This window comes from Erythranthe guttata, chromosome 12 (genome assembly GCF_056151865.1).
Source record: "Erythranthe guttata isolate IM_541 chromosome 12, IM_541, whole genome shotgun sequence".
NCBI lineage: Eukaryota > Viridiplantae > Streptophyta > Magnoliopsida > Lamiales > Phrymaceae > Erythranthe > Erythranthe guttata.
The window spans coordinates 17,643,209-17,665,962 of record NC_142544.1 but is presented as its reverse complement, the minus strand read 5'-3'; the positions used below and the strand labels follow the sequence as shown (position 1 = coordinate 17,665,962).

Below are 22,754 nucleotides of genomic sequence, written 5' to 3'. Positions count from 1 at the left end.
TAAATTCGATATGCAACTGTCTTCATTCGAATGACAATTTGATGCAAAATTCACTCCCAGAGATGCAAATGTGACATTATATATCAAAATACATATCTTTTTTTTCTCTCTCACTACAATAACTAGACAAACTCCTATTTATTGTCTCTCAAAATCTCAGACTTAGATCACAATATATTCTATTAAATATATAAATTCTAAGCACTAGACCACTCTTTCCAGTCCTTGTCGACATGGGCTTGAGCCCACTTAACAGCTGCTCGAGCCGCCTGAGGTCCTCCCGGCAAGCCTCTCTCGTTTACCGTATCAGCCATATCTATGAACGGAAGGACCAGTAGTGTACCTGGACCACCGTACTCCGTGTGCAAGAACTCGTTGAAGATCTGTTACATGTACATAATTTTATAAGTAACGAAATTCAGCAGATGTATTGAACATTATTGATGCTACTACATCACACATACCGAAAAAAGACCCCAGTTGGAAACGAAAGCAGGAGAACAATGCAAACGATATATGATGGAATGATATGAATACGAACCAATTACTCACTCACATATCGAATACTTACTTAACAAATACTTCAATTTTTTTATTTGTTTTTAATAGTACATAAATATAATGCACAAGAGCTCCAAGAATTCAAATTTCACCCTTCGTTGAGATTGATTAAAAAAAATACACTATCTTCAGGAAAATTAGTTAGAGAAAATCTATTGACAGAGTAGAATATATTAAAGAAAATACCTGGGTACAAATTCCAACAACTTCATCTATAGAATCACCAAACATATCTTCTTTCTTGGACAACTTCTTAACTAAATGGGTTTTAAACTTCACAGTCTCCTGTACACAAATTCATCAAAAATTCAAACTCGAAACAACAACGGAAAAACACAGCTTATAGTGAGTTAACTCAGTGGGTGGGACTGTGTGTAAAGGAAGAAACGTAGACAGACAGCGCTTACAGAATCGGCAAATTCCGGAATTGGGTCGGGGAATTTGTACTCCTTTTCGGCCCTGCAAATAAAGTTGGAATCTTTTTTCTTAAAAATGAGGGAAGAGTGGGTGTGGAAATTGGGGGTTTTAGGTTTATTTTGACATGGGGAAACGTGATTCGAACAGCAGAATTTAATGGAGGAAAAGGGTTTGGAAGAAGAGTGGAGAAGTGGGGGTGCCGCCGATATAGCACAAGCCATTGTTGTTATCTGCTCCACACTCAATTTCTACTTTCTATTTTCAAACTGTTATCAGTGTTTGTTCAAGGGTTTATCTCTCTCTCTCTCTCTCTCTTTGTTATTTGCTTTTTCCCCCTTTTTTTTTTCTTTTAATTAAATAAAATATGATTTTTTACTAAAGAAATCAATAAATTTTTATTTAGTTATATTTTCACTTAATACTTGTACCACATTTTTCTTAATTAATTCGATTTTCGATTTATTGCATTCGAAAATCTTAGTATATACTTAATAGTGATTTTTCAATTTTTGATCTATATATAATAACACAAATGGCCACATGTAGTTATTCGGTGAAAAGCAAAAGTTAATTTACATTAATATTTTTTTACAAGTTATTTACATCTGGCATGCTCCCCAAACAACCATTACTATTTTGTTCCTCTTGTACTCATTCTCTACAGTAAATATACAGAGGGAGTGTTAGTAAATTGACCATAAAATAAAAGTAAAACAAGCAAGTTCTTGAATAACCAACCATACCATATGCTAATGTTAGAAGATTAGATTATCATTAATTTTCTTATACTTCACAAATTCCTCTGATTAGGCTCCAGCCATGGAAATCCCAGGAAATCAAACACCTCCTTTTCACTTCCGAACTTCAAAGTCGCACTGCCTTTGCTTCCTCCCTGCACAATGCCAATAGGGGGCCATAACCCCCTTCACTCGTCAAAATTATAGTAGTATAGTAGTAGTGTCGTCCACTAAACATTTTTTGGCGTATATTACCCGTTTGCCACCTGAGCTAAGAGTGGCTGGAAACAGTCCCGTGTCGTCAAGTCTGAATCCTTTCGATTCTGCTAATAATCTCAACCTGTACAAAAAACAACAAACAATTCAAAGCAAACTCAAATCATTTTAATTTTAATTTATACAATCCGTTGAGGGTTGGTATAGTTTCTACAGAATCGGCATACCTCCTGTTTAGTACATCATTCCCCGTCCATGCTATTAATCCGAATGCATAAATATCCCTTGGATAAACCTATACACAATAAAGGATATGAGTTGATTATTTAATAAAGACCCTTCAATCTTTTATATCTGATTGTTGGACTGCACGGAATTGTTTTTAGTTTTTCTTTTTTTTTTTAACAAGCAAAAGGAAAAGTAACAGACCTTCAAATCTATACGATGTCGTAACTCTCGACCATGGTAGGTACAAAGACCAAAATATGTATCCACTCCAGAGTCCGTACCCTGTGTAGACATAGCACAAGGCAGGAAGGCAAATGAGTACGCAAGTAAAATAACAAAAGGTACTGTACTGCAAGAATGATTACCTCCTCACTGTGAACACTAAAGACCAGATCCTCTCTCAAGAAGTTTATTTCCTTAAGACGCTTCACAAACTTCGGGAGAAAGCCTATATGACTGGATAAACAGAAAAAAACGAGCGAGTTTTCAAGAAAATATATTAAGAACCATCTTTTCCGTTAGCCTTCTTTCTTGTTTATAGACGTTAATAACACAAACAATTGAAGCAAGATAAAACAGATGGAGATAATCTATAAAAGATTTCCGCTTGTTTTTCATTTGCCTACATTTAGGAAAATACAGAGCTTAAGAAACTAAAAAGAACTTATCTGCAACAGTTTCTAGTACCCGCAAGAAAATGAGATATATATTCTCGCTGAATATCGTACCTTTTTCCATCAGGGTGAGTAATTACAATGTCCATATCCCCACACGAAGACTTTCCGCGTCTGTATGATCCTCCACAAATAATTTCTACCTGTAACAATATATATCATCAGTATGCAGAGTAATGAATCAATCTTGGAACGAACAACAAAAAAAAAAGAAAAAGAAAGAAGGAAAAGACTTTCCATTTCTTCAACCTATAATATTTAATAGGAAACGATATCATCATTTAAGCTTAGCTAAAATCCAAACAGCAGCTCACCTCAGGCAAAATCTCTTGCCCGATTTTCTGTAGAAGACTTTCCATTTCTTGAACCTATAATATTTTAAGGTGTTACTGTTGTTAAAACAAGATAATAATATAATAGTACACAGTTCATCGATCATGATGCAGAAACTACTAAAATCACGAGTATGATGACCTCATGGCGTGGAATTCTCGTCTTGATGTCATCAAAGTATTTCAGGCCTATCCTCTGGGAATTTGTTAATGAGTCTTCGTTTTGCAAATCATCCAGATTTCTGTGTCCTTTCTCGTAAAGTTTAAGTGCAGTGGCAGGACCAATGCCCCATACTTCTCCGAATAAACTGATTGTGCGTACCTGAGAAATCACAGAATTTTCAGGAGTAAACAACACCCAAAAGAATGTTTGACATAGTTTGAACAAAATCGAAATTGAATATCTTAAATATGTATCCATTTCAAACTCGAAATAGCTATGAAAGAAAACTTGAAAAAAACTTAAATATTTTAATATGTCTTAAATATGTATCCATTTCACCGTATGCACTATTTTAGTAAAACTTGAAAGCAGCACAAAGTATAGTAAAGTATTTAACGCAGAAGTACACAACACCTCATTAACAAAGTAATTTGAAATCAATATGCCACGATGACCAATGCAATGAAAAACTGTCTATTTAGGAATGTATACAATGAAATATAGCACCTTTTCATCATTCTCGAAGTGCTCCAACTTAGATAGCTTTCCAGTGTTTACTATTTCCTGAATCTGTAAATAAACCTTTAATATCAGCAAAACAGGGGAAATAGACAAGAGATAAACCAGCAATGCACTCTAAGAGGTCAGATAGATATGGCTAAGGAATAAGTACGTGCTTACATGATCCTGCAACGACTTTCCGATTCCAGGTAGATGTTTGACCTGGTCAGCACTTTCGATTCTAAAAGGCAATTTTTCAATAACTGGGATAGCCTTATAATAGCTAAATGACCGCCGTTCATCACCAAGGGCTGTCATCAAAGATGGGTACTAAAATCAGCTTTACACACATTTCAAGTGCTAACAACAAAAACGGTATTCTGAAAAAGATTAACCTCTGTAAATGTCGATAAGCTTTCCAAATATCTCAGTAATATTCCTGTTAAGATCGGGAGGGCTATAAAGCAACGATGTATCAGACGAGGAGACCTGTTAAGAATGAATCCAAGCAGACGTTTCACAATAGACTAGATATTACACAACGTAGAAAAGTCAGAGAAAACCTAAAACTCGAATTCATTGAATTTATTTCGTATACAAATTCCATAGCAGAAAATGGCATGAACTTACAGCTCTATCTTGACCATCCAAATTCGGACTCGTCACTTCTGGGCTTAAAGAGCGAGATGAGCAGCTGGCAGTATTGATTGAGATTTTTTCTCTTTCTTCCGATTCTACAGTTTTGGAGTCCTCAATGCAGGTTTTAGTCTTCTTAGTTGTGGATGGATCTTCGGTACTCAAATGATTAGCATTCGTATGTTTCAGATTGTTCTCCTCGATATCTTTGCTTCTTCTCTTTCTCTCGGTGTCAGCTGACAAAACGTACGAATCTTCCGACACTTTTTCTCCTAATCTCAAGCTATCCTCTAGCCATTGATAGCTTAGAATTTTCTGTCACAAACGTACACTGCGTCAACTTAGTTCTAAATCCACTAAGCATTTGTATAATTCACATACAACACAAGGCTCAAAGTAGCAAGGAATTTTGAAGCAGTTACAAGTAAATCGAAAGTTCGCAAACGAAGTTACCACCAACTAAGCAACGACCGCCATCAGACAAAATGCAAACGTAACCATTTTGAACATTAGAACAATCTACGGCAAGCAACACCATTACAGTATGTCAGCATCCCAAAATATAATTACATTAAAAAATTAAAAATCCTGCATTAAGTTATTCAATTTCAAACCCCATCGTTACAGTCAAAATTACAAAACCTAAAACAAACAGCATAATCAATTTCTAAACAATAATTCCAGCCCATGATTTCTAAGAACGATAAAATCAATAATAACATACTCCTTTGAATCGATTCAAGCTACCCCCCTCCATTTTCTGAAGCAGCGAATTTGAATCCGCCGCAAAAACGTGGGTTACCCTTTTGGAAAGATTATCCTCAATTTTAGCCCCCATTTGCACCAGTTTATGCTTCCAAATCTAAAAAATAAGCAAGGAAACAAAAATTAGCAATACGCTCATCGCAGATTTCAGTAAATTCAATTTATTTCGCAAGTTAAATTAAAAAAAAAAAAAAAAAAAAGTAAAAGAAAAAGGGGAACACAACCTGGAGTCGACGGGCTTGAACAGCGGTTTCGATGAAGAAGACGGCCATTCCAGAGAACATGCCGTTAGGATCGGACGGTGGAGATTTGGTCTTAGCCTTTGGCGCCATTTTTCGGATGCTGTTTTTCAGTGGGAAGCTTTTGCTAGAAGAATGTGCGAGACTGGAGAGAAGTTCAGCTTGTAGTGTACGGAATACAAAGAAGGGTACAAAAGTCAATACACCTATATAATAATATCAACACTATTGTGTATTTTTATTTTTTATAGTATGTAAGATTTTAAAAAATGGAATTAATGAATTCTTTGAATTATGATTTGATTATTTTTCATTTTAGAACAAGTTCTATCTTTCCACTTTCTGATTTTATTGGAACATAATTACAATTAATTTTGCATTAAAAAAATAAATTCCAAAAGTCTAATTTTCATCTTTATGAGTGAAAGTTACAGTTTTTATCCTTCAAGTTTGCATCTATTTCATGTTTGGTTCCCAATGTTCAAAAAAATAAATTTGGTCCCTCGTGTTCCAATAATTTAGCAATTTTAGTCTTTTCCATCAATATAACGTTATCCTGTTAGTTAAGGCAGTGATGTGCACACGTTTGATTATGTTAGTTTTAACGGGAAATTTGACAGAAATGACTTAAAGTGTTGAATTTTTGAAACATGAAGGACTAAATGTGTAAGCAATGCAAAGTTGAGGGGCAAAAACTGTAGTTTTCCCTCTTTACGAATAAAAACCAGTATATTCTGGGAACAGGCCCAATTACAATTGGAAGCCCAGTGGGCTAATTTCCCCCCAAAAAAATGAAAATGGAAAAAAAAAAAAAAAAAAAAAAAAAAATCTCAAAATCGCAAAACCCAGCAAAAACCCATCATCCAATTCCAATTCCAGAGAAGAGAGAGAAAGAAAAATGATAGTGCAGCGTTCAGCTTCGATCTTCAGAACTTCATTGTATTATCCCAAGGTTTTCTCACTCTTTGCCACCAACCATTCCTTCTCTACTCTCACCATTTCTCGCCGCCTCCGGACTCGTAAAATCCGAGCCTTCGGAACAACCCCCGCCGCCGCCGCCGCCGCAAATGGAAGCAACGCCGACACTTTCTTGGCGGAGGAAAGCGTTTCCTGGGCTTCACTTGGGGTTTCCGATTCCGTTTCGCGCGCCCTCGGCAGCGTTGGGCTGCATAGACCCTCCCTAATCCAGGTTTCTTATTTTGTCGTTTTGTGATTTTTTATTTTTGGCATTTTTTTTAATTACTGGGAGGTGTAAAGAAGTTTTTTTTATTTGGTATAATGATATATAAATTAGATGATTGGATTTCTTGATTGTAATTCAGAAACTATGGAATTTCATTGCTTTGATTATGAAGTGAAAAATCAATATGAGCTTTCTCTGTATTCACTGTAGCTATACTAATTATCAATATTTTCGTCGAATTGGGGGACTCACATGTAAATTAAAATGTTCAGGCGGCTTGTGTGCCGGCCATTCTTGCAGGCGGTGATGTGGTGGTTGCAGCCGAAACCGGAAGCGGTAAAACTCACGGATACTTAGTCCCTCTTATTCATAGGTTATTATTATCCACTACCCTCGATTTGCCTGAAAGTGGTTCCGATGATTTTAAACATAAGAAGCACCACCACGTTTCTCTTGTTTTCTGCCCTAATGTAATGCTCTGTGAACAAGTCGTTCGTATGGCGAACTCCATTTGTGATACTTCTGGTCAGCCGCTTCTCAAAGCTGCCGCCATTTGTGGCCGCCAGGTAAGAAAAATACGCTACTTTTTAATTTTTTTATTTATATATCATGGTGTTTGATGCTAACAATTTCGATCAAACTTCTCATTATCAAACTTCTCATTATGTTGGCTGCAGGAAATGTTGGTCAAAGAACCGGACATTATAGTATCGACACCAGTTGCGCTTCTGAACTACCTTTACGCAAACGACTCGGAAAAACGCGGGCGCACTGATTTCATACGTGGTGTCAAATATGTGGTAATTTTTTTTCCTTTGTTTTTTTTTTTTTTTAAATTCGGGTGGTTGTATGCAATAACTAATAACAGCTTTTCGATTTATCCGAGTTTCGCCGATTAAAAATCCAATCTTGATAATATTTTTTCAGGTTTTTGACGAAGCAGACTTGCTTCTATGTGGGAGTTTTCAAAACCAAGTCGTCCGACTAATAGACATGCTCCGTTTCGACGAGAAACAGTTAGCTCGGTTGAAAAGTCCTGATGCAGCGGGCCCCACAGATGCTGCCGTGGAAGATTCCGATACTGAAGAGGATTTTCAAGAAGATTTCGTTCTTGAAGAGGTTGAAAACGCTGAGGACATACCTGTTGAAGAAGAATCCGAGGCTGAAGAATCTGAAGTTGAATCCGAGGTTGTTAGAGAAAAAAGAGATTGGAGGAGGGTAAGAAAAATATACGCTCGAAGCAAGCAGTACATTTTTGTCGCAGCCACTCTTCCATTAAACGGAAAAAGAACAGCTGGCGGAACTTTAAAAAGAATCTTTCCAGATGCTAAATGGATTAGTGGAAATTATCTCCATCGCCAAAATCCAAGGTTTTCCAATTTCCGTACATCTGTTGTCTATTCAATATATAGTTAACTCCATTATTTTAAATTTATTTTTACGGATTTATTTTCAGATTAGAGCAAAAATGGGTTCAAGTTTCGATCGATACACAGGTGGATGCACTTATAGATGCTGTAAACAATAACGGGCTTAAATCTAATTCTGGAGAATTACGGACCATGGTATTTGCAAACACAGTTGAAGCAGCCGAAGCAGTTGCTAATATTTTGACGGGAGCTAATATAAGATGTGTGAGGTACCACAGTAACATTTCTCTGGAGGAGCGCACGGAGAATCTAGTTGATTTCCAACACAACGGCGGTGTTTTTGTCTGCACTGATGCTGCTGCTCGTGGACTTGATATACCGAATGTTTCGCACGTTATCCAGGTAAGAATCTTCTACAAGTTCAATTGTCTTGTTTGCTTTTTTTATTTTTTTATTTTTTTGGGAAAATTAAAAATGGAATCTTTAATTTGGTGGTAGGCGGAATTTGCTAGTTCTGCTGTGGATTTTCTTCACAGAGTTGGAAGAACAGCTAGGGCAGGACAACATGGTCTTGTTACTAGCCTTTTTACGGAATCGAATCGGGATCTCGTAGCTGCGGTTCGTCAGGCTGAAGATCAGGGCTTAGCTGTGGTAATTTTTTTATTTAAATTTTCTTCTATGGTGGATGTGATATAAGTTCTGATTTATTTTAGAAAAAAAAAATAATAAAAATACTAGGGTGTGACGTGTCCTAAATCAAGTATTGATATCTTTGCAGGAAAGTGCATTTAGTAGAAAGAGAAGTTTCCGGAACAAACTTAAGAAGAAAGGTACATTTTGCTAACGAGTAACACAATTTGTTTGCATAGATTATATAACATGTGGCCTATTATTCTTATTAAATAATAAATACCCTTGCTTGTCGTGTTATATCAGCTTTCAGCCAACGGGAAAGCTCATCATCATCGGTTCCAATGGCGGCATAGAGCTACTCGGGGTGTTTAAGTATTACCACTTCGCAACAGGTTTATGCAAAACGGTCGTTTTTAGGATAAACGTTTAAATGTTTTTTGTAGTTGCACTTTTGATAAATGTCGAATCAGAGAGCCTTCTACAATCACTCACTTAAATTACTGGATAAACGTGTTTGGTTTTGTTAAATTCTTTTAAGAAGATGTTATGTATCAACAGGGTTTGTATTATGTGAACCAGGTCGAAGCCCCGACTATGGGGTGTTTGCAATTTTTTTGTAATTCTTCTTTAAGTAGAAGTCGATGATTGTGAATAAACATACTTATTTTTAGAAGTTAATGGTGTTTACAAACATCCCGAAAAAAACGATTTCAAAAATTGGTTTAGAAAATTTAGAAATTCAGTAATGTTCACGGTGTTTGCAAATATGCTGGAAATTCGATTTAAGCAATCGATTCAAGCACAAATCAACTGCTCCACAAATTCATCAATGGCTATATCAGAGCTGCCACCTTCATCAATTGCTCTATTCGACGCATCTCTCCATTTCTTCACATTCATCCTCAATTGCTCACTCCCCATAACTTCTCTCAAACACCACAAAAGTTCATCTCTCCTCACAACTCCATACTCATCCTCCTTAGCCCTAACCCCCACCCCCCACACCTCTTCGATATACTTCGCATCCGTCATCTGATCCGACCACTGTGGCACCCCCACCATCGGCACCCCAAGGCACAACCCTTCAAGCGTAGAGTTCCACCCGCAGTGAGTCACGAAGCAACCCACCGCCGGGTGACCCAGCATCTCCAGCTGGTTGCACCACCCCACCACCAAACCCCTTTCTCCAATCGATTTCACGAATCCCTCCGGAAGCTTCTCCCGCTCCGTTTCTCTCACCACCCACAAAAAGTACGATGTGGCGGAGGTGCAAGTTAGCAGCGTCAGCGCCGCCGCGATCTCCTCCGTCTGTTTGGCGGTTAAGGAGACCATGCTGCCGAACGAGATGTAGATCACCGATTTTGGGGGTTTGTTTTGAAGCCATTCTCGGCATTGGTTGCTTAGCGGCTTCCATAGGCTTGCTCCGTACCCTTTGTCTCCTTCGATTCTTCCGTCCAGGTACGATGAAGGCACCATCGGTCCGATCAGTTTCGCTGGCCATGTTTTCGCCACGCTTCTTGCTTCCTAAAAACAAAGCATAAATTTAGCTCGAAAAAGATATTTATTTTGCATTTAAGACCCTGTGTTTATTTTAATTGACAAAATACCCCATTATGATTCAATTTTATTAGCAAACTACCCCTAAAAACTGAATTATGGAGGGTTGTTTTCTAATATTTTAAAACACGAGGATATATTTAGCCATTGGATATTCATATAGGGTGTTAAATGTAATAAACTACAAAAAAAATATGAAAAACTTATAATAGGAGAGTTTAGTTACCTGGGATTCTAATTCTTGGAAGGTGTTAGCGAAGACGAAATCGGCTTTTTCCAAGTTCGAGAACTGACTCATTTTCATCGCCAGGTAAGCTGGGTAACTTTCCGGCGCCCGGAGGAATCCCGGCAAGTCGCACGAGTTCAGTGGCGGCAGACCCGGCAGCACCAGAGGCTTCTCCTTTGCATCCACCGGCAGAGAGAGCGCACCGCCATGGATGTGGCTGAAGATGGCACAGACCGCGGCGGAGTTGGTGAAGAACGACGCCCCGAGCACGCCGTGCTCCCTGGCCACGTCGAGGGCCCACGGCAGGAACGAGTCGTAGATGACGCAGGTTACTGGGTAGGCGGTGGTACTGTATTTGTCGATGAGCTGCGACAAGGTTTTGGAGCCGTTCTCCTTGAAGGAGTTGAGGTAGGCGGCTTCGTTCTGGGCTTGGGCGAAGCCGCCGTGGTCGAACCCATCGGAGACCGGCTCGACGGCAACGGCGTCAGTCTGGATGGACCGGACGGTGTAGTGGGTGGTGGCTAGTGTGGCCTTGACGCCCTTGGAGGCGAGGCGTTTGGCGAATTGGAGGAGTGGGTTTATGTGGCCTTGGCTTGGGTATGGGAGGACGATGACGTGTACATTCTCCATTTTTCGTCTTCTCGGATTTTGGTGTTGATTTGCAGGTGAATTTTAGAACTGTGTTGAATATTTTAGGTGGGATCTCTATTTATAGGCAATGCGAGTTGTATCAAATTTTATGATTATCAATGTAAGCCACATGCAATAATATATGTGACGATAGCAATAATGACGTCATGCTCATATAATCCATAAGGACCATACGAATCTCATTTTCCTTCAATTGTGTGATGGGCGTATTTGTTTTCCTACTAAATGTTTTTTTTTTTAAATTATTAAATGCTAATTTATTTTCTTTAATAAAATCCTCTAAAATCAGCAAAATGTTATTGAAATATTATTGTGTTATTTGAAATGTTGAAATTATTAAGTTGGGCCCCACACACAGTAGTATGTCATGATCATCAGTGGGCAATCGGTGGTACGAGATATTAATTAATGAGTGATGACACGTGGTCGGGTGATTCCTGAGACTGACGTCATCTCAATTGACGTCATCTCAGTTAACGTCATCAATGAAATCTAACTTCATGTTCTACCGGTGGATCTCATTTGATTGCGACAAATTTGGTACTTCTAGAGATTTCTTTCCAATATATTTTTGGTTTTAGTATATAAGAAAAGAATATACACACACACACACATTTTTTTTTTATTTTCATACTAATTATTAATTTTTCGATTCGTTTTGATATTTCCTTAAAAAAAATTACGTTTTCATCCCAATATGGCCAATACGGCCGTAATGGAATGAATGTTCGATCGCATAAATCACATCTCAATATTTGTATTTTAAAATCTGAAAAATCCATTTTCTCGATTTCTTTCAAATTTGATTTGTTCGATTAGAATACACATGAAACATCAATTTTCGATACAATTTTAATTTACAGAAATAATTCTAAAAAATTAGAAAACCAAAAAAATATACTTATAATATGAACTGTATTCCACCAGAATAATGTGTAGTATATAAGTGACAGCTGGTTGGTGGGCTTTTGCTGAGTTTGGGCCTGGGCCAATTTAGCCCACATCAGAAGTTGGGATTAATTTCTAATTTTAAATTTATTCGTACATGCTAATTAATTAATGATAGATGGATTAGTAATAAAATAATAGTAATTCGGACTACAAAGCAAAGAAAAGAAAAGAAAAAAGACTCAAAAATTGAGGGAAACAGAGCTTAAAAAGCAGGACACGTGTACGGTGTACATCCATCCTCACATTCATGAAAAGTTGACACACTAATTAATTAATTTGAGACAAATGATTAATTAAGGACACTTGGTCTTATTAGCATGGGTGGTCATGTCTGTGTAGCAAGTTCCGCAGAGTTCTCTGTTGCCAGAAGTGCCAGGTGGCACGCACTTGCACCTCACACAGCACGTGGCACACGCTCTGCTGCACACGTTTGGTCTTGAGTGTAAGCTGCACCTCACTTTGCAAAGTCCTCCACAATCTTCATTCATTCATTCATTCATTAAATTACCAACCAACAAAATATTTAAAGAAATTAGTTATTAGTATATAAGCAAAGGAATTAAGTGTTGATTAGTTTGTAATTAAGATCAATAACAGCACACAAATTAAATTATTAATATGCATATTATGCGTACCAACATATGGTAAAAGCCTTCTGTTAGTACCTCTCACCACCTACAAAATGAACAGCATATATTTAAACTGTATTAATTAAATTATAGGAGCAATTTACAAACAATTAAAAAAATTAACCAGTGCAACTTCTTCATCTCCATTTTCAATGTCTGATAACACCTGCAAATGCAATGCATGATGATCAAGAATTAATCAAAATTTAGAACACACACACACACACACAATATATATAATTTTTTTTTAAATATTTACTTGAGCAAGGGAGAAGAGAAGAAGAGCAGATAAAAGAAGCAGACGATAAGCCATTTTATTTTAGTCTATTTTTTATTATTTTATATTATGGGAAATTTGGAGTTGTGATTCAAGAAATGTAGTGGGATTTTGAGTCTCGTCTTTTCATATACATGTACATATGCCATCAGAGCTTGTTATTTATATAGGTGGCCTCGTTGAATTTAATAAAAGAAACATTATTTTTAATTTTATCAGTAAATTGGAATGCACTTGCTGCTTAACACTACTGACATACAATACAAGCTATGAGGAATCCAGCCATATCCCAGTTGGCTAAATAATCTCTTTTTTTTTTTTTTTTTTTTTTTTTTTTTTTTTTGCTATTTTGCTATTTTGTCCTTATCCATAGGGTAAATTATGGACCCTAAAATATGGCTAAATTACAAAGAAAAAAAGAATTTTTTTTTTTGGATTCAGCATAATATTCTATATTCCATGTATCGTTTCTCTAGTTTGTCGTTTTGTGCAAAAATACAGTTGCTGATGCACCATAATTTTATATTTACAAGTCAAGAGATATATCTTACGATTATCTTGTTTCAAAATGTAAAGCTCAAATAGAATAAAATGAGATTCCTCTAAATTTAACACCGTAAGTAGACGTATAAGAAGATTTATAGAGATAGTTGTAATTATCCAAATATAAAAAGAGACGATAATTTACCCTTAATTTATTTGCTGACTCATTTTGAGCTGGATTCTACAAGCTCTGAATCCACTTTTATGATCGACAAACTGAAATGCAATCCAGAGTTTTCTTGGGAGTTGCAATCTTATGCAGAAATCCAACTCCCTCTTACCAATATTATTTAAGGACACAAATTAAAATGATGTATGTATACTTATATTACATTAAGAATTTAGAATTAGCTTATTATTTATTACATAGAGAAAATTTCATTTGGAATTAAGGTAAAAAGTTCATTAGAATACAAAACAGGGTCTCTAAAACTTGGCAAAAAAATTCAATAGCCTGAAAGAAACTACTATTGTCTTACCTAATATTACCGAGACAAAAATAACCTTCCAATTAGTTTCTTAACTCACTGGTCGGAAGGCAAGCAGCAAAATGGCAAAACTACTGCTAATATATTAAGTATTAACCCAACCAATAAAAAAAAAAGAATATTCCTCTTGTGAAGAGAACTCATCTAGAAGACAACATTAAGCTCCTTTTCATTCATCTCGTATACATGGTCGCTCGCGTCTGTGATCGCACTCTGCAAGTTTTTCACGTTTAATTTAAGCTTTATATAGCACAGTAGCAATCACTAGGAAGATTTATTTTATTTTTATTTTTTAAGAAAGAAAATGAAAAAAAGCAAATTTTGAAGGTGGAAAATAACCTGTCCCAATTTGGTAAGAAAGTTGTTCATAAGATTTAACGATGAAAGCCTGACATCTTCGTTAGCCTTGAGTGCTTGAGCAATAGAAAAGGCTCCTTCATCCTGGTATAATAAAATATATAATGGTATTAAATAATGACATAAGCTATTGTTATTATGGTCTAAAAAATCTTCGCGTTAAGAATAATATTTCCATACTCTTATCTCATTGAAACCAAGATTTAGCGACGTCAACGCTTCATTAACGACCTTTAAGCTTCGAGCAAGGCAGATTGCCCCCTGCAAGAAGAAAAAAAAATTAAAAAAAATGAGTTACAAGCGATGAAATTAATCATATTGAGCAATAAACGAGCAAAAAGAAAAGAAAAAAAACCTCATCTCTTAGACCATTGGCTCGTAAATCTAGGCTCGATATGGTGCTATTGTATTTCAGCATATCTGCAATGTATTCAGCTCCACTTGGTCCTATCTGCAAAAAAGAAAAAAGAAAAAAAAAATTAATACAGAAGGTCAAAGAAGACATCTCGTAAAAATGGTCGACTCTACTTACCTGACACCAACCAAGCATGAGATCTTTTACGCTGCCGTGGAATTTAAGAACTTCTGCTAATGCCTTTGCACCATCAGGTCCGATGGGATTATAACCAATTTCCAACTGGAAAAGAGATACAGAAAAAAGAGATATTTATACGGCTTCAATAAATAACAAATTCTACAAACTGCGAGAAGCAATAATTGTGTCCACGCACAGCAGTAATGACGGAATTGTCCTTCAGAACTTGCGCTATTTCAGTGATCCCTTTTGCGTGAATGTCATTTCCTCCCTGCAAATATACGTACCGTAGTTACTTTAGTATTACAATAACACCTCAAAAAATCAAACTGACTCCAGATTAAGAAAAAAATTAGTTCCTTTACTTACTAGATCAACATTTGTAACTGAGCGATTTTGCTTCAAAGCATCCGCCATTCTTTCAGCTCCCTGAGAATAATATAAGCAAGGAAAGAGATTAGTGCATATATATAAAGAACGAAGTACTAAAAGGAAGATAAGTAAACTTAAACTTCTACCTCGTCTCCAATATCATTCATGTAAAGACTAATCCACAACAAACTCTTGCTTTTTTTGACATATTCAGCAACATGAAAGGCACCTTTCGCGCTAATTGAATTATTTGCAAGATCCAATGCCGTAAGCTTCCCTACATTTGAAGTTAATTGTTAGATCTGCTTCAGCATGCATGAGAAAAATATAATCTAAAGTAGAATTAAACCTTTGTGAGTAGCCAAGCCAGCCATCAGAGCACGTACTCCTTCATCTCCAATAGAGTTCCCTTGCAAATACAGTTCCTATATAAATTATAGACATAACTGCATTCAGTGATGATAATATTTTAATAAAAAAACAAAACGAAAAGGAAATGGTCGAATAGATACCCTCAATGATTTGTTTCCCTCAAGCCCTTTGCCCAATGCAGCTGCACCAAGGGGACCACCATAATTGCCGCTGGAAGAGCAACATACATACAAATTTAATGAGATGAAGAAAAGGCTAATATTCAAAAATCAGTAGCTGCATACACATAGATCTTTTTATTTTTATGTATTGAATTCAAATCTAAAAAAAGTGGTCATTAGGGTAACAAGGTATTTACTTGAGGTGCATGGACAATATCGTTTTATTCTCGAGAATCGCTCCAGCAAGGCCTGAAAATCCCTACCTCCATTTCCAAATTAACAACAAAACAGAATTAGTGGTCAAATAAATTTTATTTACCCCAGTCTAATATAAGAAAAGTCATAAGCAACTTAAGATTGCATACAGAGTAGTCAATCAAATTGTTATTGAGTTCAATGATACGCAGGGTTGAATTTTTCTTCAACATTTCAGCAATTGCCTTTGCTCCCTGCATGATAACAAACGAGAAGGATAAAATTAGGAGCTTTGTCAAGGACTTTCTACCAAGAAATGTATACGAGGGCGCATCTAAGTACTACTACCAATTGAATGACAAAAGTAAACTAACCTCGTCCCCAAATGAACTACTGCTAAGCTGTAGCTTCTGAATACCAGAATTGTTAACCAGAATGTCACATAAACACTGCAAGAAGAATATATCATTTCATAAACATTACAATTGGAACCATGTAAGAGTTTCACGAAAAGATCTGAATAAGTCTTCTAAGGGTGTATCTAACTCCTCAAAAAACACACTGATAACACCTCAGAAGATGTAAGTCTTACTTTGACTCCTTCATCTCCAATAGAATTTCCAGATAAGTTAAGAGATCTTAGTGCAATATTTGATTGCAAAACCCCATCAAATGCCTTAATTCCATCAGCAGTAATCCCATTCGCAGCAAAACTCACTTCTTCAGCAGTCTGAAATGGCGCAAGTAAGGGTATTACAAGTTACCCAAGTAAGAGTTCTAAGCTAAAAAGACAAAGTCCAAATGAAATTGCACCTGATTATATGCTAAACTCTCAGCTAGGAAGAATAGCCCTTCATCCCCAAAGTTGCGACCTAACAACACCTCGTATGGTTAGACCAATTCTCTGTCAGAGATTTAAAGGGGCTTTCTGCATAATTATGCACAAAACAACACAAAGAAGAAAAAAAGGGTTGCATTGAAAAATGTCTTAACAGTAATAGTGAATGGATATGAGAACGACAACATACATTGAGTTAACTTTTTTCGCCTTCAATATAATAACACAGCAATCACCATATCAATAACGAAACTGAATAAGAAATCAGCTTTCATTTACCTGACATGTCAACACTTTGGAATGACCTAAGCTCTTTGGCAAAATCATTTAGCTTCAGCTTGGATTCCCTTTCAATCTTCGCTCCAAAAGACGACAACAAATTTGTACCAGGGGCAAATGACCACTTCAAACCCTGACCAGGTTGATTCTCTTCAGCTACAGATTTAGGCGGTTTTGGTAGAAGGATTTTCTCCACCAATTTCCATAAAACTGTCAGCTGGAAAGTGTAGATTAGTTACCAATTGAGAATTAATTTCTCCAAAAAATATTTTCCACCCTCTAAAGATTGCAAAGCCAATACCGCTGATTTTTATATGCCTTAACCTAATCATACCTTCAACTACATGCAACAATTTTTTTTTTTTTTTTGCTTTTCAAGGTTCATGACATCATATGTTAATAAGTTGGAAAAATTCAATGAATTAGAAAGAGAGAACTAAGGTAAGTAGACACTCAACCAGCTACTGACTACGGACATTGCATATAATTATCAAACAGCCGAATTAAGTTTGCATGCTATCTAATCTCAGATAGTACACACAAGTTGCACATTGTCCTCCTGCCCCTTCGTAAAAAACTGGTAAAATTAACTACCAATATTTTATAATTCTTCTTCATATAAAACGAGAATATGAAACTAGTAGGGGGTATACATCAAAAAATCTCGCAAGAGATCATAAGAAGCTTTTAACTTTGATTAACCAAAAAAACCACAAAAATCAATTCATAGCTTACACTAGTCATTCCAACTATGATTTAAACTTTGCATAGCATTAATCTCCGGCAATCAACTGATACAATGCTGTCAACCAACCACATTATCCACTCTACTAACACCTAAATCAACGATTAATAAATAAAATCGGGGAAATGCATACCAAACGTCACAACAACAAAGGCGCCAACAGGCAGAACAGAGGCGGCAATTTCTTTCACCGGAGCAAGCGGAGATTGCGCCTGAGACTGCTGGTAAACTCTGCGAGAACTAGAGCCGCTCCTCGAACTTCTACCACCGGAACCGGAAGCCGCTGCTCTAACGCTGATTTTTTTGGAATGCAATGGTCTCCAAGTGATGCTAACTAGAGTAAAAGGCAACACCACACCCGCCGCATTCCGGTTCTGCAGCAATGAACCGCTTCCGGTGGAGCTTACGGTCCAGAATTCGGTTCTATGTTTGTTCTGAAATCCGAAATTAATCTGAAATGTGCGAGAACAAACAATTTAAACGAAAAAAAAAGTGGATACAGACTGAGCAATTAGATATCTGCGTACCTTTGGATGAGGACAGAGAGAAAGCGTAGAAGAAGACACCATTTATGTATATATGTGTGTGTGTGTGTGGGTGTATCTATATATCAGTGGGGGGTTTTGGACTTGAGATTTTGGGTTGTTGCAGAGAAAAAGGGGATAGAATTAGAATAACAAACGGCGACTCGCGAAGATGATGGCTGTTTAACAGTGTTTGATGCCGCTCTGACATAAAAGGGGGCAACTATTTTGAATACTAATTTTTGCTTAGTTGAATACTACCTAGTTGAAAACCACAATTGAGTACATATTTATAAGTTTTTTCTTACTTTAAAACCAAAATAAAAAGAAAATTACAAAAACACCCTTTCATACAAAATATCAATTATATCAAATTTTATTAGAAATTACCTATTCAAAAACCAAATAAAAAAAAAGAAAAAAAACCCTTTGTTGTTAAAAAAAAAAAACCTCCACCATTTCTTCTCCTCTCCAACCCTGACCGCCGCCGCCGCCGCCGCCGCCGCCGACGCCGCCGCCGCCGAACGCCACCGTACGTGCTCGTAACTGCCGCGACAACCCAATTAAACCCTATCTTTTTCATCTTCTTAAATCCTCCAAAACATCTCCAAATTCAAAAAATCAAAACCTCACAAAACTTATAAAATGGAGTTATAAGACAATAATATGGTAGTATATGTGGAAAGAGAAGCCATTAAGGTAAGTATCGATGTCTTTTTTGAGCTTCGAAGTCGATTTTGAAGTTTTTTTTTTGAAACCCGTCGGCAATTTTCGACACATACAGGTCGATTTTTGGTCAATTTTCGACACCAACGTGTCGAAAAAAAAAAAAAAAAAAAAAAAAAAAAAAAAAAAAAAAAAAAACCAAATTTCGACACCTACCTGTCGAAATTTGGACAATTTTCGACAGGTAGGTGTCGAAAAACACTATTGGTAAAAAAAAAAAAAAAAAAAAAAAAAAAAATTTTTTTTTTTTTTTTTTTTTTTTACCAACAGTATTTTTTCGACACATACCTGTCGAAATTTGGACAATTTTCGACAGGTAGGTGTCGAAATTTGGTTTTTTTTTTTTTTTTTTTTTCTTTTTCGACACGTTGGTGTCGAAAATTGACCAAAAAATCGACCTGTATGTGTCGAAAATTGCCGACGGGTTTCAAAAAAAAAAAACTTCAAAATCGACTTCGAAGCTCAAAAAAGACATCGATACTTACCTTAATGTGTTCTCCTTTCATATATACTACCATATTATTGTCTTATAACTCAATTTTATACGTTTTGTGAGGTTTTAATTTCTTTAGTTTTGATATTTTTTAGAAGGGTTTGTTGTGAGATTTTTTAGAAGGGTTTGTTGTGAGGAAGATTTTTTAGAAGGGTTTTTGGGGAGGGAGAAGAAGGAGGTGGAGAAGGAGGGAAATGGTTTTTTGATATTTAAGAAAGAAAAATAGTATTTGTAATATTTTTTTAGTTTTAATTTCATTAAGGGTATTAAAGTAATTTACAATTAATTATTTATTTTTTATTTTTTTGGTATTCAAGTAAGCAAAAGTTGGGATTTGAAATAGTGATCCCCGACATAAAATGTTGGTTCTGTTAACGGAACTGTTAAATGGGCTTTTCTCGTGTAAGCTGAATAATTTAGGGCTTTTTAGCCCTTTTATAAATGGACTTAATTTCTCAAAAAAAAAAAAAAAAAGCCCAAATAAGTAGTTTCACAAAACAACAAGGTAAAACTCGGTTATTACTATACTACATCATGTGATTTTTTACCGTTGATATACACACACCAATGTGGGTCTGTAGATGTTTATGTGTATATATAAATGATAAAGATTTACACATTGTATTTCACCCGGTGTAGCATAGAATAGACCGGTAAAATCCATCCCCAGTTTCAACTTGCCGATTTGCATAATTTTGTTAATTAATAACAGTTAGATCTCATATAATCTCACACACACACCCACGTGTATGTGTTCTTAGTGAGTTGTTATTTAACAACATCAGTGATTAAAAATCACCCAGTGTATATGACTTGATGTAGCATCTCAATAATCGTTTGAGAGGTTTATTTGATGCTACACCCAATGAAACACCAGATATTAATAAATGTTGATATACACATAATCACACACAACCATATGTATGTGTGACTATGGAGTAGTTATTTAACTATATCCATGATTATAAGTCACTATGTGTATATAACTCGATATAGCATTTGCAATAAACTAGCTTGAGACTAGTATTTGTGAACTAAAGAAATACATACAAGGCTTTATTTGAGGAGTTAGTATTCGATTTTATTTAATAGTGATAGGGACTAAACATAGTATATATGTTTAATTTGTCAATAATAATTTTTCAAATTACTCAAGTTGCAGTGTAATTAGGATTTTTCTCTATTAAAGAGTCCTCTATTTTTTTAGGCTAATGGTTGCCACTAAGTGTAGCTTGTAGCCTTGTATATTATGAATAATCAATACAAATTCAGTTCCGTATAAGTTATTACAACTCTAAATTAAAGAAAATAAATAATCAAAGATAGACCAGGTTAAAACCTAATTAATTAATAATTAGTAACCATGTTAATCACAGTATATAAAGCACACACAGCAAGGGCACAAACATAAGCTCAAAAAAATCATTTCAAAAGCCCATATATAAATATAAATTTAAATATATCATTTATATATTATTTCAATTTAATTTGAAGAATAATGGCAGAAGAAAATGAGGAAGAGGGTTGTTTCTACAGCTTTCTCAAATGTTTGGTCTGTTGCTTATGCCGCTCGATCGGATGTGAAGTTGACGTATAAGCCCACAGCCGGAGAGCCGGCCACTTTCTTCTTCCCCCGAAATAAGCACGTGCGACGATCAGTGATTAGTTAGGGTTTGAGTGTTGCATGCATGCTTTGATATCGTCTCGTGCATTTCATCAATAAACTAAATCGGAGGGGGTGGATTAATTCCGTTTTAATTATATTTTGTGCGTGTGTATGTAATGTTTTCGATCCCCGATTCTGTTGGTTTTCTTCTCTGTTTGATTTGCAATGCAAGAATTTGTTTGATTTATGCATCAACTACTAACTAATGTAGTATGCTTGTATTATATTTGTTGCTCGAAATATTAATACATCTTCTTCGATCTTGATGAGGCTAGTTAGGCGTAGAAATCGAACTGAAAAAATCGAAAAGAATATTTTTTTTTTAGTTAGAGGGGAAAATTAATTCGATTATGATTCCAAAACTTCCAGAATCTTAAAAATCAAAATTTGAAAAGAATCTTGTACAAGTCATGATCCATTGCATTCTTTTAATATTTTCACTAAGCTTTGGATATTTATATTATTTTTACAATATTAATATTATAAATATACTTATTTGAAGAAAAAAAACCAAAATTATTTTCAAAAAATAAAATTGGATCGAAAAGCAAGTTTCCCCGGGATTTTATATATTATCCCAATTCTGGCGATTGAAACGTTTTCAAAAAATAAATAAACAAATAAGAAATTGGTATTTTGAACTCATATTTAAAAATACCATTTTTTTCAGTTTTTGTAATTGTACGAGCTATAATATATGCAGTACGGACACGGAAAAACGGCATATCAAAAAATGGGGATACAGGAGGTTGGGGAAGATATGTAAATATTGCAATTGATCATTAAATCATGTACATAACTAGTGAATCAACAAAAATATTTAAAAATTTGCTACTCAAACATATTTCTAGCTTTCTAGAAATTACAAAATGACCCATAAAGTGTCCGATAAGTGTCTTCGAGTGCGCGACACGAAACGTATCTGAAACGTGGAAACGACATTAAAGAATTGAAGTTTCCATACTACATATGCTATAACTCAAAAAAAAAATGTCAGGTGTTCTTGTATAGGGATTTCAATAATAGAAAAGCCTCGTAGCTTACTGGTTTTAGGTAAAATATTGTTCAAATAGTTTCGTAAAATTTAAAAATTACTATTTTATTATGTTAATGATGATTTCAAATTTAGTAACAAGGTCAAGTGGAGCAACTAATTGGCGGGTAATAAGTTCACATCGTTAGTTTTCAACTTGGCAATTTACATAATTGTTTTAACTGACCAAGACCACTGTAATTGGGACTAAAGAAAGACCAAGTCAATCGTCTTTAGGATCACTAATAATGAGTTTTCTAATTAATTAATTATCATTAGATTTGATAGTGATTAGGACTAATCAACAGATGTTATATGTTTAATAGTATATAATTTGTCACTCATGATTTTCATTTGCCTCCAATCTGATCAGGCATAGCTGCTGTCTCAAGTTTGTACTTGTTTTGTCTATAAATACAGTTTTTGTATCAGAATATAATATTTACAAGCATGTAACAGACACATCTTATGATTATCTTGT

General features: G+C 35.6%; 6 protein-coding genes across 8 annotated transcripts; 1 reads left to right on the top strand and 5 right to left on the bottom strand.

Moving 5' to 3' along the window:
* Nucleotides 1-4: 4 nt before the first annotated feature.
* Nucleotides 5-1,297, bottom strand: PRIN2 (Serine/Threonine-kinase). The gene is made up of 3 exons (XM_012991132.2): nt 969-1,297; nt 748-846; nt 5-383 (listed from the first exon to the last, which is right to left on the bottom strand). The coding sequence occupies exons 1-3, from the start codon at nt 1,197-1,199 to the stop codon at nt 198-200; spliced, it is 516 nt and encodes a 171-aa protein (XP_012846586.2). The 5' UTR covers nt 1,200-1,297; the 3' UTR covers nt 5-197.
* Nucleotides 1,298-1,524: 227 nt separating this feature from the next.
* On the bottom strand, nt 1,525-5,643 carry POL{LAMBDA} (DNA polymerase lambda (POLL)). Of its 2 annotated transcripts, XM_088826735.1 has the most exons (15): nt 5,455-5,628; nt 5,190-5,327; nt 4,460-4,780; nt 4,225-4,318; nt 4,010-4,140; nt 3,836-3,898; nt 3,308-3,487; nt 3,148-3,201; nt 2,888-2,976; nt 2,525-2,615; nt 2,361-2,441; nt 2,159-2,226; nt 1,971-2,055; nt 1,722-1,870; nt 1,525-1,636 (listed from the first exon to the last, which is right to left on the bottom strand). In XM_088826735.1, exons 1-14 carry the CDS (start codon nt 5,560-5,562, stop codon nt 1,769-1,771), a joined length of 1,605 nt encoding a protein of 534 aa, XP_088682861.1. In that variant the 5' UTR covers nt 5,563-5,628; the 3' UTR covers nt 1,525-1,636; nt 1,722-1,768. The 2 variants fall into 2 exon arrangements, with proteins under 2 accessions (XP_088682861.1, XP_088682860.1); XM_088826734.1 differs by having other exon boundaries at nt 1,525-1,870; nt 5,455-5,643.
* A 645-nt stretch (nt 5,644-6,288) lies between these two features.
* On the top strand, nt 6,289-9,328 carry EMB3108 (DEA(D/H)-box RNA helicase family protein). Its single transcript, XM_012991113.2, has 8 exons — nt 6,289-6,658; nt 6,925-7,218; nt 7,330-7,452; nt 7,580-8,022; nt 8,109-8,424; nt 8,521-8,673; nt 8,801-8,852; nt 8,959-9,328. The coding sequence occupies exons 1-8, from the start codon at nt 6,368-6,370 to the stop codon at nt 9,006-9,008; spliced, it is 1,722 nt and encodes a 573-aa protein (XP_012846567.2). The 5' UTR covers nt 6,289-6,367; the 3' UTR covers nt 9,009-9,328.
* On the bottom strand, nt 9,301-11,165 carry UGT74B1 (UDP-glucosyl transferase 74B1). Its single transcript, XM_012991116.2, has 2 exons — nt 10,439-11,165; nt 9,301-10,179 (listed from the first exon to the last, which is right to left on the bottom strand). Exons 1-2 carry the CDS (start codon nt 11,066-11,068, stop codon nt 9,451-9,453), a joined length of 1,359 nt encoding a protein of 452 aa, XP_012846570.1. The 5' UTR covers nt 11,069-11,165; the 3' UTR covers nt 9,301-9,450.
* Nucleotides 11,166-12,226: 1,061 nt separating this feature from the next.
* Nucleotides 12,227-13,084, bottom strand: LOC105966541 (snakin-2). Its single transcript, XM_012991100.2, has 4 exons — nt 12,929-13,084; nt 12,794-12,835; nt 12,676-12,715; nt 12,227-12,518 (listed from the first exon to the last, which is right to left on the bottom strand). The coding sequence occupies exons 1-4, from the start codon at nt 12,980-12,982 to the stop codon at nt 12,334-12,336; spliced, it is 321 nt and encodes a 106-aa protein (XP_012846554.1). The 5' UTR covers nt 12,983-13,084; the 3' UTR covers nt 12,227-12,333.
* A 763-nt stretch (nt 13,085-13,847) lies between these two features.
* Nucleotides 13,848-18,566, bottom strand: EMB2004 (RNI-like superfamily protein). Of its 2 annotated transcripts, none has more exons than XM_088826126.1 (18): nt 18,359-18,566; nt 17,965-18,265; nt 17,087-17,296; nt 16,783-16,841; nt 16,562-16,699; nt 16,344-16,418; nt 16,140-16,223; nt 15,972-16,033; nt 15,754-15,823; nt 15,591-15,666; nt 15,388-15,518; nt 15,239-15,298; nt 15,066-15,140; nt 14,867-14,971; nt 14,690-14,785; nt 14,515-14,595; nt 14,317-14,418; nt 13,848-14,190 (listed from the first exon to the last, which is right to left on the bottom strand). In XM_088826126.1, the coding sequence occupies exons 1-18, from the start codon at nt 18,398-18,400 to the stop codon at nt 14,122-14,124; spliced, it is 1,836 nt and encodes a 611-aa protein (XP_088682252.1). In that variant the 5' UTR covers nt 18,401-18,566; the 3' UTR covers nt 13,848-14,121. The 2 variants fall into 2 exon arrangements, with proteins under 2 accessions (XP_088682252.1, XP_088682251.1); XM_088826125.1 differs by having other exon boundaries at nt 17,965-18,283; nt 18,359-18,556.
* Nucleotides 18,567-22,754: the final 4,188 nt, after the last annotated feature.